The 14,855-nt window shown below is 35.2% G+C and overlaps 1 protein-coding gene across 7 annotated transcripts in view; it reads right to left on the minus strand.

Moving 5' to 3' along the window:
• LOC113112953 (disks large homolog 5-like) overlaps window positions 1–14,855 on the minus strand; it is a 50,328-nt gene that overhangs the window by 33,653 nt on the left and 1,820 nt on the right. For all 7 annotated transcript variants that reach the window (XR_003293517.1, XM_026278934.1, XM_026278937.1 and 4 more), the window contains exon 2: window positions 958–1,026. Coding sequence is in view for 6 of the 7 variants with exons in the window: in XM_026278934.1 (XP_026134719.1) it covers window positions 958–1,026 (69 nt within the window). In the remaining variant the exon portion in view is untranslated. The remainder of the gene's footprint in view (window positions 1–957; window positions 1,027–14,855) is intronic.

A 14,855-nucleotide genomic window follows, 5' to 3' on the forward strand; every position in this document is an offset into this window, starting at 1 on the left:
TCTAAATATTACGAGAATAAAGTTGAAATATTATGAGAATAAAGTCATAATAGGCCTACTACGAGAATAAAGTCTAAATATTACAATAATAAAGTCGAAATGTTACGAGAATAAAGTAAAAAAGTTACGAGAATAAAGTCGTAATAGGCCTACTACGAGAACAAAGTCGAAATATTACGAGAATAAAGTCTAAATGTTTTGAGAATAAAGTCGTAATAGGCCTACTACGAGAATAAAGTCTAAATGTTTTGAGAATAAAGTCGTAATAGGCCTACTACGAGAACAAAGTCGAAATATTACGAGAATAAAGTCGAAATATTATGAGAATAAAGTCATAATAGGCCTACTACGAGAATAAAGTCGAAATATTACAATAATAAAGTCGAAATGTTACGAGAATAAAGTAAAAAAGTTACGAGAATAAAGTCGTAATAGGCCTACTACGAAAATAAAGTCAAAATATTACAAGAATAAAGTCGAATTTCAACGTGGCACTAAAATTAGGCATATGAAAACTAATAAAGTACTAATAATGATAAAAGTAAAACTAACTAAAATAACTAACGGTAATAAAAACTTCTTTGTGCGAATACATTAGTGTCATTTATTTTCAACTTACTGAGAACAGGCTTTCTGGTGACATTATCCTCACTGTCTCAAACCCACACTGCTCCTCATCAGACCACAACAGGCAGAGGGCATTATGGGTATCTCTGGTGCAATGTTTTGGTCCCTTTAGAAAGCGCTATGTGAAACTGCCAAGTCATTTGGACGGCAGTCAGCCTCAGAGCACATTCTCCATTGGCACCAAACCAGGAGAACAGGCCTCAGTCTCCAGACACAATCACCATGCCCCCCTGCACCCGCTAGCACTGCTCATCTGAGCCTTCTGTCTGCTTTGAGTGACTTTACAAATGCATCAATGTGTCAAGACTGGGAGCTGAAGCTCTGACATACCGACACTGCTGAGGGAGCTGCTGCTCTCGGAGTCTGATGGCATTGTGGACAGGACGCTGTTGGTGGACCCTGCAGAGGAGAGAAAACACCATTAATAGCCCAACACTGATGCTCACAGGTCTTCAATTAACAAAATATTCAATGGTGGCAGAAAGAAAGCACTTAAGAAAAGAGAGAATAATTCATCTGTGACACTCTACAGCAAAACACCGGAACATTTCTTTGAGACAGAACAATAGGTCAGTTTCAATTAGTTTTTTAACATTCACATGTCAAATCAGATTGTCTATATGCATTCTATTTATAGGGTATATTTTTATTTATTCATTTATTTATTATTTTTGTTTTTGATGGACAGATATTTTTGTAGGAATTTTCACTTAACAACTATTCATTCTCAAAGTCACCAACACACAGCCTAAACAGTTAGCCATAACCCAAAACATTTATATGAAAACTAGATTGCAAAAAAAAAGTAATCATCTTTGTTGCAGTTGTTACTGTAATGATAATGTAAACAACAATAATTTATTACAATAAAAAAATGTATTTTAATAACAGTATCATTATCTAAATGTAAATATACAGGCATGTGATCAGCTGGAGACAAAAAAAGAAGGAAAATCTGACCACGCCCACAATCACTCATTACTAAAAATATATATTTAAGCACATTAAAAGATATATCCTATATTTTAAAAATAAGTACTGTCCTGTAAAAAAATTTAACAGCATTTAATAATCATGACAACAATATTATAATATATTATAATAAAGTATATAATACACTATATACTCCTGATAAAGTTCAGGGTTCAGACACTCTCTCTCTATTTAAATCTAGATTAAAAACACATCTTTCTGCACACTTTCGCCAAGCATTTGAATAATGTATCTCTTAAAATGCGACTGCAGTTTTATCTGATCAAATGCACATTCTTTGTTGGAACAGCAGCTAAACTAAAATTTGAATTGAACTGAATTGAATTGAACATAGAGTTGTTGTTTTTCATAATTAAAGTAAATGCCAAAAGTTTACAATTACATTACAATTATTAAAGTTTTTGAAATAACGTTGAATATATATATATATATTTATAGTGAAGTATTATTACAAATACAAAAAACATTTTCGGTTTTAATATATTATAAAATGTAATGTTATTTCTGTGATGCAAAGCAGAATTTTCTGATTATTATTGATGTTGAAAACAATTTTGCTGCTTCTTTTTTGTGTGGAAATGGATACACTTCTGATGAATATAAGGTTTAATGAACAGCATTTATTTGCATTTATGAAATTCATTAATTACATTTGTTAAAGCATTTATAAAATATAAATAATTTTAAATGTCTTCACTCACTTTTTGTCGATTTAATACATGATGAATACAACTTTTAAGCTCTCTGTTTTTTAATCCTATACAAATGTTTGAGTGCTCTCATTGTTTCCACAAAAACATTAAACAGCGTTGATAGTAATCAGAAATGTTTCTTGAGCAGCAAATCAGCAGATTAGAATGATTTCTGAAGGATTGTGTGGCACTGAAACTTATTTTTGCAAACAACAACATGTTTATAAACCTTTCTAAATGTTGTACGATTTTAATCATCATGCAGTAATCAACCAAAGAGGAAAGTCACATACACCTCGGATGTTTTGAGGGTGAGTAGAAGATGGACGAATTTTCATTCTCGGGTGAACTAACCCTTTAATGAAGATACAGAAAAATTAATATGCTAATTAATCAGACACTTCAAAAGGATCAGTAAGGTTCATAAAGATCATGTCAGACTTTTATAGAAATGCCAGCAAACATTAATACTTGAAATGATCACACTGAAAAAAAACCTTCACAACAAAACCCCAGAAAACATCCGGCTCTATTATGGGAAGGTGTGAGTATTCCAAAGTGTGTTACTACAAAAACTCCTTAGTATGTACGCAAATATAAATAAAAATGAAATGCATAATTGAATCTTTGCTATTCTTTGCAGCTCTTCCACTGCAGGGCTTCTCCTCTTAATGAGCAGAGTGTGTGTGGTGACAAGGACACAGTTCATTATCACAGGCCTGACTCCACACACACACACACACACACACACACTCTCCCGCAGAAGATCACAGAAACTCTAATCTTCCTTCACGCTCTTATCACATCATCCGAGACACAGTTCTGCTTCTGAGAGCAACTTCAGCAACAGACTTCAATGCTTCTCGTAGCCTGAAATAACTTCAGGGTAGCGACGACTGAGTGCAAGTGCTACAGTTCCATGTTTTTTTTGGTTGGGTGAAAGGCAGATGGAATAAACAGATATTGTATGAAGTCTGAAAGCAGACACGTAGTCCTGCGAGTCCTGTCCAGGAAGCTAGGCTTCAGAAATAGACAGACATCATGGTTTTTAATGCACTCCTAACAAAGGGTACTTTGCAGTGAGAGGATGGATGGAAATACATTCACAGGAATAAACATGGAGCTACACGCTATTAATGCATCAGTGATTCAATGGCTATAAAAGACAGACATCACTAAAAAGGCCTAAAGAAAACTCAAACTAGCCTATTTCCAATCAATGCAAATTAGCAATAATCAGAATTTTGTATTTTTTTGTGAAAAAAAAACCCAAAGCAGTGTTACCATTAACTGCAACTAAAACAATGAAAAATCATTTTTCTTAACAAAAATGAATCTAAAAATAAAATATATGAACTTTAAAGAAAACATTAAACAAACTTTAAACAAATTTTGAAATGTGCAACTAAATATATTCAACTGAAATACTAAATTTCAACTGAAATAAAAAAAGGCTAAAATTGTAAATATTTAAAAACTAATGAAAAATTGAAAATGAAAAAAACAACACCTGAATTAATCTTAAAACTTTAACTAAAATAAAAATGAAAATGGAAAATATAGAAATAAAAGCCAACTTAAAAAAAACTAAATAAGAGTATATAAATGATACTAAAATAACGCTGGAGTAAAGATTTACGGAGTGGAATCTTATATTATTCAATTTTGTTTTTATATTAAATTTAAATGAATAATATAGTAAAATATTTGTCCAGACACACATTTGGCCAAGTTTATGTTGGACAGACTTTAAAACAATAGCGGTAGCCCTTGTCTGTCCTGGTGCAATAAGTAGGTCAGAGATGGCATGCTTTGCCCTGGGCATCTTTTGTGTTTGTTTTGTTTGTTTCCTGCTTTGCACACACTTGGTCCAACATTTGTTTCAGGCAAGCAGGCAATCAAGCCCCCAACGAACCCCAAGCACACATCACAAATACTGCATGACATGCACTGCTACCACAAAATCAGCCAAAAAAAAAAAAAGAGGATCCACAGGCACAGTGAACATGCTCTGAGCATTTTCCTTAAAAATTAACCAGCGCTACAGACAAAAGCTGAAGGCTGAAGCTTAATAATGGATGAACTTAAGAACATTCATCCAAAAAAACACATTTATCCTTTATCTTTGTCAGCCTAGCAGAATCTGTTTGTACGGGGTTGATCTTGAGTCAAGATCTTATAACACTGTGATGATAATCTATTCAAACACTGTCTCACAGCGGCAGAATACACTTGTCCGTTTTAGAGTTACATTCACACACACTTCAGTCAGAAACCAGAGTGACAAAGACATTTCATAAACTCCTGCAAATCACAAATAAACTAAAACCAATGAATAGAAACAAAATGTAACTAGTTTTTGAAAAATGACAAAACATTTTTTAAACTTCAAAATTAAAGTGAAATACAAAAATAAAATATAATTCCAAAACATGAACAAAAACTATAATAGTGGTACTAAAAACAACACTGCAGCGAAGCCGTTTTTGCAATACATTATTAATACTGGAGGCAAATTTTAATGCAATATATATATATATATATATATATATATATATATATATATATATAATAACTTTTACATTAAATATCGTGAATATCGTATGACTGAATAAAAATCATGTGGTACAACCAATAAGCATATATAACATAAAAGCACTAGTCTTTTTATGCCTGTGCAAGGAATCAATACCATAGAGGGGACCGCTGTAAATAATACATGAACACAAAGAGTGTTTTAAACTAGGTTTTTAAAAGATTGTTTCCTCTTTTCTATATGCCATTGACCCAAATACTAAAGTCAGCCCCAAACACTGACTGTGTGAGCGAAGCCTAGGGAGTTTAGAAATCAGCAAGCCAGCAACTACATTGAGCTGCATCAACTAGAGTTTGTGTGTTGATGATACTGGGCCGGCAGAGAGGGCGTCTGAATGAAAACCGACTTTGGCTGTGCTCCTACTTCTGCTGGAGTCGCTGCCGTCTGATTCAATCTGGAGACGCCCCAGCACAAGCTGAAAGACAGACAGCAATGTGCCCCAGGAGAAGACACGTCACATCACAGCCTTTGTTCAGTCACTTTCACATGAGGCCGCATGGCAAGGCCGTGGCACCGAGGGCAAGGTTCACAGTGAGCAGCCAATCGGGGCTCAGAGGCAGTCATGTGACATGGCAGTGTTTACAGTCGTAATGTGCAAGGAGGAAAGAGTTATCAGCAGACGAAATACTGGTCTCTCACGTATCAGTTGATGTCACACAAAGATGCACTTTGAGATGCCCGTGCAAAAACCAGAGGGGAACAGAGGTAACCCAATAACCACTGAATAACCCCGGGACACAATGAACTGAAACACAGGAAAAGAAAATCGAATTTTACCTCTACAAGTGCTGCCTCTGATGTTACTTAGCATTGGTGGGAGCTTTTTATCCAAAGCAGAAAAAGAGCCCCTGGAGCTCAATGGCAGTACAGTAATAGTGTGAGATTGTGATCTCAGTAACTCTAGTCCTTGCTCACGTCTACTGGAAGCAGCTTTAGCGTAACGCTGGAGAATCTGGGCTGCCAACAGCATCTCATCACTTCACATGTCACTCAATCACAGGAAACCCTTGTGAGCTGTGGGCAAACATCACTTCTGCTCTCTGCAAAGCTCACAGAGAGTTATCACATGAGGACAAAGCAAACTTTAAAGCAATTTTATTTGCCCCTAAACTTTATTTGTCTTTTCACTAAACACAAAATTATCTGTAGGAGACATAATGATATACAATACCGTTCGGGTTTGGCCGAGTATGATTTTTATGTTTGTGAAAGAATTCTTATGCTCAAAATAGAAAAACGTCAGACCTGTCAGCTTTGGAAAAAGTGTTGATGTGTTGTCAAACTGATGAAGAGGTTTTCTTAATTTGCTGGTGCTTTTTCTATTTGCCTGGTGTTTTCATGTGAGTTGAGATCTCTCGGTCAGTCACACACACAAACACAGACAGACGGATCGGAGAGAAGTAAAGCACATGGAATTTTTTTTTTCAGGGATCATTGATGAACAAATACGTTCAAAAGAACCTTGTTTGTTTGAAATGGAAATATTTTGACAAATAAGTTGTCTACTTTATAACTTGTAGGGAGGAGGGTGCCCATTTCTTTTAACTCCTTTTCTCCTGTTTTTTTTGGAAAAGTTAGGTAGTTAAGGAAGTATATTGTCTTTTTGTTATTTATTTTTCCCTGTGCTAGGTAAGTTAGTTTCAAAATGGAGTAAGCTGCTGTTTTGTTTGTTGTTTTGGCTATGCCCCCTCCTGAAGCCTGTTTTCTTTGTTCTTGCTACTCCTGCATGTATTAAAGAAGTATAATAAATCGAATTATAGTGGATCCTTTGGTGGTTGGCAGTGTTCTTCAGAGCTGGGACTGGGACGAGAGGCTCCATGTGGATTTTCCTTTTCTTTGTTACGTATTCCTTCATTCCCCTAGACTAGTTAAAAAGTGGGAACGTAACATAATCTTGTAATCTTTAAAATGTCTTTAAATAAAAATACTGATATAGATCTACTGGACAATCTTTCTAAAATGAATGTATAAAACATTTTGCAGACGTGCGAGTGAAACATTTTTCTATAATCGACTAGACAACTAGGTTATCATAAGGAGGTCCTGTTTAATTAGGTTGAATTAGGGTCAGTGTCATTAGCATGTACACATTTCAATTCATAGCACAAACTGAATCAAAGAGGATGCAGCCAAGGTCACTGGTTAGACTCCCAGAGAACGCGTGGCCTGATGAAACGCATTACTTGAATGCAATGCAAGTTTCTTTGCATAAAAGAGGTTGCCATTATTAAAAAAAAAAAAAATTATATATATATATATATATATATATATATATATATATATATATATATATATATATATATATATAAAACTACTATCACAGTTTTAACTAAAACCAGAGGCATGTGGTTTAAAGGTCCCGTTCTTCGTGATCCCATGTTTCAAACTTTAGTCAGTGTGTAAAGTTGTTGTTAGAGTTTAAATAATATATGTTAAGTAAAATTATAAAGCTCAAAGTTCAATGCCAAGCGAGATATTTGATTTAACAGAAGTCTGGAGAAGGCGTTGTTTATGGACCACAACTGGTAAGTGTATTTTATTAAGTTGGTGCGTTTAACAGTTTCTGTAACTTATTACACAAAGGGCAACGCTGTTTAGCTTTGTTAACTAGATGCTAGGGCTGTGAAAAAAAAATGAATGTGATTTTCATGCACATCTCGTCAGTAAAGATGTTGATGTTCTGTGATTAGAAGTACTTCTCCAGCAAGAGCGTTCATATCAGGATTGCCAGGATTTCAAAACAAATCCTGCCCACTTGCTTCTCAAAACTAGTCCAATCGCGTTTCCAGGAGGGCCACGTGCTCAGCTGCTGTCGAATCACAACATAGGAACCGCTGGCCAATCAGAACTCGTTACGTATTTCTGAAGGAGGGACTTCATAGAACAAGGAAGTCATCTGCCCGTTTCTATGACAGTGAAAACAGCGGTACACAGATAGGTGAATTGTGTGAAAAATAAGGTGTTTTTTTACATGCGAAACATGAACACGTTATAATACACACTGTAAACACGATCAAAGCTTCCAAAAAAACACGAAAAATGTGACCTTTAAGAATAATAACAGGAACATTGCCCACAGCAGGTGATCTTAAGCAGTAACGGTCTTGAATTTAATTGGTTAAAGATGGTGAATTGTTTATAAAAGCATTGCTCTGATGACTGTAGAGGTGACACTTTTGAGGATGACACTTGCTGCATGTTTATGCCACAGAAATATATATCCTGTTTCCTAGAGAAGAGTAACTTCCCCAGAAATCAACCCCAAGCGTGACACACTCATCTGATTGTGTTGCAGTGACAGGTACATAATGCAGGTTTACTCTAATATAGCATCTCCCTACGGGACACATGGCCTGTTTTCCGCTACCCCACTGTAGTCCTTCCTAGAAAAAGCTCCATGTGCCAGTCTGATCACTTGCGCTCAGATTAGCAGCCTTCTTAACTCCTCCTGGGAAGATTGTGTGTGTGAGCCTGGAAGTGCTAATTACGAGGTGGTGTGCATTCAAGTGATTTAAGTCAAAAGATTTTTTTTTTCTTTTTACTCTGACTGAAACACAGAAAACCTTTTAGCACTTATGCAACAAAATGAACAACAGAATATAACCATTATGGGTGTGAATTATGCTTTATGTATGTGCTTTATGTATTATGGAACTGAAATTGTAAAAAAAATATTAAGTAGGTTAAATTCGTGTTTTCTCGCAATACATCAGTCCACAAAATGTGCACAAAACTATTAAGAATAAAGTAAACTGTTAATAGTACATTAGCACACTCTTTAGAGTTGATAAGATATTTCATTTGAAAGAAATTATTTTTTATTAGGCAAAGATGCATTACATTAATGGGTCAAAGACAAAAACGGGTTTTCATAATTGAAAAAAAAAATTACTTCTATATTTTTACCTTAATTTACAACAGACATCCGCTAAAATGTAATTCAGTATAACAATAGCTCATGTAGCAAAAACAAGAACAAGAATCATTAGATCACATTAAAAGACATTTTAAAGGGGACATATCATGAAAATCTGACTTTTTACATGTTCTGAGTGATATAATCGGCCCCCTGGTGCATCTATCAATCCAGAAAAGGACAACCCAGTAACTTCATTTTGGTAAGCACGTGGAAATAAAGAGCTGCTCAAATTTCACTTCCCAATTGACGCTGGAAGGGGATCACATTATAATATCACCACCCCTTTATCTGCATGTTTCCACCAACTGTGCTGTTGTTACTTCATATACAGATCAAATATGTAAAGATGCAATTTCTTTCCCGGCTGTATACTTTCTCAGACATAACCGACTGTGTTTTTGTAACTTATGCGTGTATTATCATAAACTAGGGATGCACCCAAATGAAAATTCTTGGCTGAAGCCGAACAAAATAAAAACACTGGGCCGAAGGCTGAATCCCGAACACGGCTTTTCTTTCCCCCATGTATTTTTCAATTGTTTTCACGATTGCATTGCAATTAAATAGCCAAAATGTGCTTCTTAATGTGTGTTTTTTTTTTTTTTAAATATAAACTTTACAAAACAATTTAAAAATATTTAACAAACAGACATTATACCAACAAGTTAGTAAAAAAAAAATATATATATATATTTTAAGACCCCCTTCTTGAATCAGGCATGCATTTTTTACTGTACAAATAAAAACATCCTCGCTGAGCAGAAAAGGCTTCTTTTAAAACATTAGAAATGTTAAAGATCCCAATCTTAACACTGCATTTGAATGTTGTTATAACGGTATTAACAGAGCTGTTGTAAATATTATCATCATCATCATTATTATTGTCTTTTTATTTCATTTTCCAGAACAACAGTAAAATTACAATACTAACATTTATGAATGTCGGAGTTCTTGCTTTGTCTCCACTTTTATTTAGACAGAAATGCACAGGAAGACCTCAGTGCTTCTTTATGTTGACAACAGCAGATTTATAAATGAGTCTCATTACGAATATGTCGCAAGTATCACATTGTCACAAAAAAATCATAAAAATGTGTAAATGTGTAATTTTCAACTACAGTTTATGCGCATATTAGAAAACATAACGTTCTGCAGTTTACTAATTAATTAAGGCCATTTTGCAATTTCGATCACCATACAGAAGCCAGCAACAATCACCCCTTCCTCTCCTCATCGAAGACATGCGCTGCAGTACTAAACACTCTCTAGATATCTGTGTTTGTAATGATTTTTCCATCTTTCTCGGACAGTTTTAGCCCCTTTTGATTAAATCCCATGATTCCCACTGATAAGTACAACATTTGTTGGCATTCATTTCACGCGCTTTCATCAGTCCGATCACTCGGATATGACTTAAAGCAAAGAAAAGACTCTATCATAGCTCTGTATATTTCCATTACCTCACAACTAGCATTTAGACTGTGGCACTTCCACAGTTCCTCTGCAATTAAGCAGCCTGGGAACACTTCAAAATGCATCCTATTAAAGAGTCCTAGACCAGCATCCATCCATGTGGTGTTGACACAGTATCATTTTGTCTCCTTTAATTCCAGCGTTAGCGATCATTCATGCGTTCTACTGCCATTAAACGATCAGGCGCCGCTAGCGACTGTTCACAGCACAAATTAAGCTGAGATCAATACTGTTTGAGTCGATGTGAAAATGTGTGTGAGCACGTCATCACAAGGGATACTGGATTTATAAAACAGCTTTATTGAGCCACATTTAGGGATGAAGTATGAAGTTAAACTAAAATGGACAGATATATGGAAATTTAAAAAATAAATGAAAGCTGCTATACAGACTAAAAGCAGTACAGTCTTAAATGGGTTTCATTTAGGTAGGTGGATGAGAGGGTGTGACGTTAAGAGGCAGAGATCCTAAAATAAAAATAAAAAACTCTTTAGACCTGAAGTGATGGCCTTGAATCAGTGGCATCAGTATTCATTTTTCATGACAAAATCACTTCTGAGATTTTAACCAAGAAACATTTAAAATAAAAAAAACTATATAAAATTTGAGCTTGAAATGTTCAAATTTGTTTCCATTTGGACGTATGGTCAAGGCTCAACAATAAGGATGGTTTTTTTTTTTTTAATTGATGAAACGGACACTTGCTTTTTCGGGGTCAGTGATGTGCTTCTACTGTAAATCTTAGATTTGTTGATCATATATATTTCTATGGCTTGCAATAAAAAAATTATTTTTGCAATAGCAAACTTATCCAATTCTGCGGTTATTTAGCATGTACATTAAACACAATTTTGAACTACTTTAAAATGTACAGCTATAGAAGACCTTAATTACATGAAATAAAAGGAATTTTGGTAACACTTTATAATTAGGTTCCATTAGTTAATGTTAGTTAATAACATGAACAAACAGTAAACATTAGGATTGTTCCAGTATTTATACTGTACATCTTTTTTAACGTTAATGAAAATACAGTCGTTCAGAGTTAGTTCATGTAAATTTACAGTGAATTAACCAATGTTAACGAGCACAACTTTAGATTTTAATAATGAAGTAGTAAATGTTCAAATTAACATTACAGATTAATAAATGCTGTAAAAGTATTAGTCATTCTTACTTTATGTGAACTAAAGTAGTTAACTAATGAACCTTTCTGTAAAGTGTTACTGGAATAAAAAAGAAAAAGAAGAAAACATTTTTAAAATAATACAAAATGTAATAAAAAAAATATATAACTTAGAAAATCTCAGTACATAAATGAATATTTGATTATAAACTTGAATAATACAGTGCTAATTAGTGCTAATTATTTCAAAAGTTTTGGACTTCTTGTATAATTAAATAGTGACAAAATGATCTTTTGTTTTTATATATTTAATTTATTCTTGTGACTTTTGTAATATAAAAAAAGTATTTACTGCGTTGATCAATTTAACGCATTCTTGCTGAATGAAAGAATTAATATATTCTAATAAAACAAAACGTAATGACAACATTTGAACGTTATTGTATATCAGTTATATATTTGCAATAACTGTTTATTATTTAAATACCAGGCTTAGCGAATGAAGAAACTTGTATTAATCATCAACCTGATAGTCAATCACTAGAAAATTAACCACAAAAGAGTTACACGTTCCAAAAGACTAGGTTGACAATTTTTATCAAAAAATAAATAAATAATAATAAAACTTAAGTTGTATATAAAAGCAAGGATATAAGTATTAATAAGTCCGCTCAGAAATATCACTTTCTCAGGCTCAGTTTCTAAGGCTGAGTCCTCTTTTTGATAAACTGTCCCACACTGTAACAGTCTGTCCACTGGCCTGATCTACTGGGATCCAAGTGGACAGCCCCCGTGGTCCTAAACTGTGCAAGCTGCTGACGGTGCGGTTTAGGACAGTTCATTTAAAACAAAAGGCCTGTTGTCTCTGTAGCAGCCCTACATTTGACTGCATGGAGGAGTTGTGGACAAGCCCTAGTCCGTATGAAACAACTGCACTGCTCCTCATTTGAAATAAGTGACAACAAAGCTCCAGTGTCACATTGATCTGCCCCGTCTGAGCCGGACCACATCAGGGCACAGCAATCACTTCAGATCAGACACCATGGCATCATGCTGCTGCTGAATCAACACAAATGTTTATTGTTTACACCATATAAACTGTGAAATATTATAGTAAAAGACTGTAAAATTGCTACGGTAAAAACCTACATATTGATTATTAGTTCCCTTACCATGGAAAAACTGTAATCAATCCAATGGGACATTTCATGGAAATTTACACTAAAGTACTGTTGGATTTACAGTTTTGGAAGTGAATAAAAAGAACAAGTGATCTTTTAATTTACAGTCAAAAACTATCGATTGACAAGCCCATAATTCCCTGTGTGACACTTCCCATTTGAAGGTTTTTGATTTAAATAATTACGTTCCTCCTTAGTTTTTTCATATCAGTTGTACAGGTTTTAGATTTCATCTTTTATTGTTAATGTTACTGCTTTATTTTAGTTTCCACGATGGTGTTAACTTTTTATTTAGAGTTCAGTCTGCGTGAGAAAAACAGCTCCGAAATGATGCAAATTAAAAAGACACCAAGTCAACAGAAACAATCAGGGACACGCGTTTACAGTAATCAAAGCGTTTCAGCTTATGGAAATATGCATGTCTGCACTACGGCCATTCGAATATAATCTACCGCACATAAATCTCACCCTTCCTGTCCTGTTATGGAGACTGATCGGCAACATTGATCTTCTGTCTCCCCATTTTGGTTGATTCATGAGGCTGTGAACAGGAGAGTTCTTCCATGGAGAGACATGCTGTGCAGTTCCTTTAACCTGTGTGTTGAACAGTTGGAGCTGCCGCTATAGCCCCTCCTCCACCACTCTGAGCCTGTGTGTGTGTGTGTGTGTGTGTGTAGAGGAAGACCTGGCAATGAAAAGAGCTGAAGCCCAACAGTGGCAGCTTGGGAGAATGACTTCAGAGCAGGTTGATATCAGCGCAAGTCATTGTAAATGCATATGGCAGAGTCATTTCAGGCTGTTTGGAGCCTGCAGGGGGACAATGCTCGCCTTTAGCTCTTACTTACACGACTAAACCTAATAATCACATTTCAGCTCAAATCAGCATTAGCCCTGCAAAGGATGCGTATCATCTTCAGAGAGAGACCTTAGACAACACGAAAGAAACGTGTCAAGGATCATTTTTATTAATATTGTGATAATGTTGAAAACCGTTGCTGCTTCATATTTTTATGGAAAAGGTGAAACAGTTTTTCAGGATTCTTTGATGAATAACGAGCTCAAAAGAACAGAAACAGAAATCTTTTGTAAAATTATATGGCCTTGTTTATTGCATCCTTGCTAAATAAAGTTTTTTTAAAAGAAAATACATTTATAATGGCGAAATGGGCATGTTGCCATAACATATCTTCATTCTCAAAACTACAAAGAATAAATAAAAACTCTTAGACTCAAGTCTACTTTTCAGGGGTGCACGATACATTTTGGCCAATAATTAACGCTGATAATGAATGTGGATTTGAGCAGCTTGTCAGTTAACATGGCTCTATGTAGTAAACGCTGCTCTATGTGAGATCACGCACGTGATGGAATTTACCGCTGATTAGAGAACCGGCTTTACTGACGAGATGTGCATTCATTATTGGCCGATATTTATCATGCACCCTACTACATTTAATACAGGTTCAACTGCAATGTCTGACCAAGGCTGCTAAAAGTCAAGTAGCCTAAAGCCAGCAACAATATATGTGAAGCATTCAACAGTACAGTTATTCAGAATAAAATCAACATCCAGTTCATATTTCCTTCTATCGACACCTTCAGTTGGATAATCTTTCCAAAAGACCCCATAGTGAAGACTCATGAACCCACAATCATCCTCAAGAACATGATGTAGCAATAAAGACACCATTAAGCCCACATGTATCATTACAAAATCAGATCAGTTACAATCCTTTCAAGCCATTTTTAAAGACTCCACAGAGCCATTCTTTTACAGGTCTACGAACACAGCACATGTATGTTCAAATCGATTAGCCACGGTAGACTGGCAAGTGTGTTTCCATGGAAACAGGCCCTTAGCCTCTTCCATAGATGTGCTTCTGGGAAGCATTGGTTTGAACAAAATTAAAATGGAAATGATATATATGACCCATGTCACGGGCGGTGAAACAGGAGCACATCTCCATTGGCTAATCCAGGAGAAAAATCTTTATTCAGTTATCCATGATGCCTCTCTCTGATCGCTGGTAAAAGATTAATGACGCGGAGCATTGACCAAGAAAACCTAGTGTGATCTTTGCATTCAGGATCAGTCAACAGTACTTTCATCATCATCTGTAACATCACGTTTTAACCTCCAGAAGATCCCTGTTCCACCCTGCTGATCTGCTGCCTTCATCTGGTCAATCCCAACAATTTATCATCGATTCAATGCTAAAATCAACACGCATGAGCTTTGCCATGTCAT

Source organism: Carassius auratus, chromosome 13 (assembly GCF_003368295.1).
Source record: "Carassius auratus strain Wakin chromosome 13, ASM336829v1, whole genome shotgun sequence".
In the NCBI taxonomy this organism is placed as follows: Eukaryota; Metazoa; Chordata; class Actinopteri; order Cypriniformes; family Cyprinidae; genus Carassius; species Carassius auratus.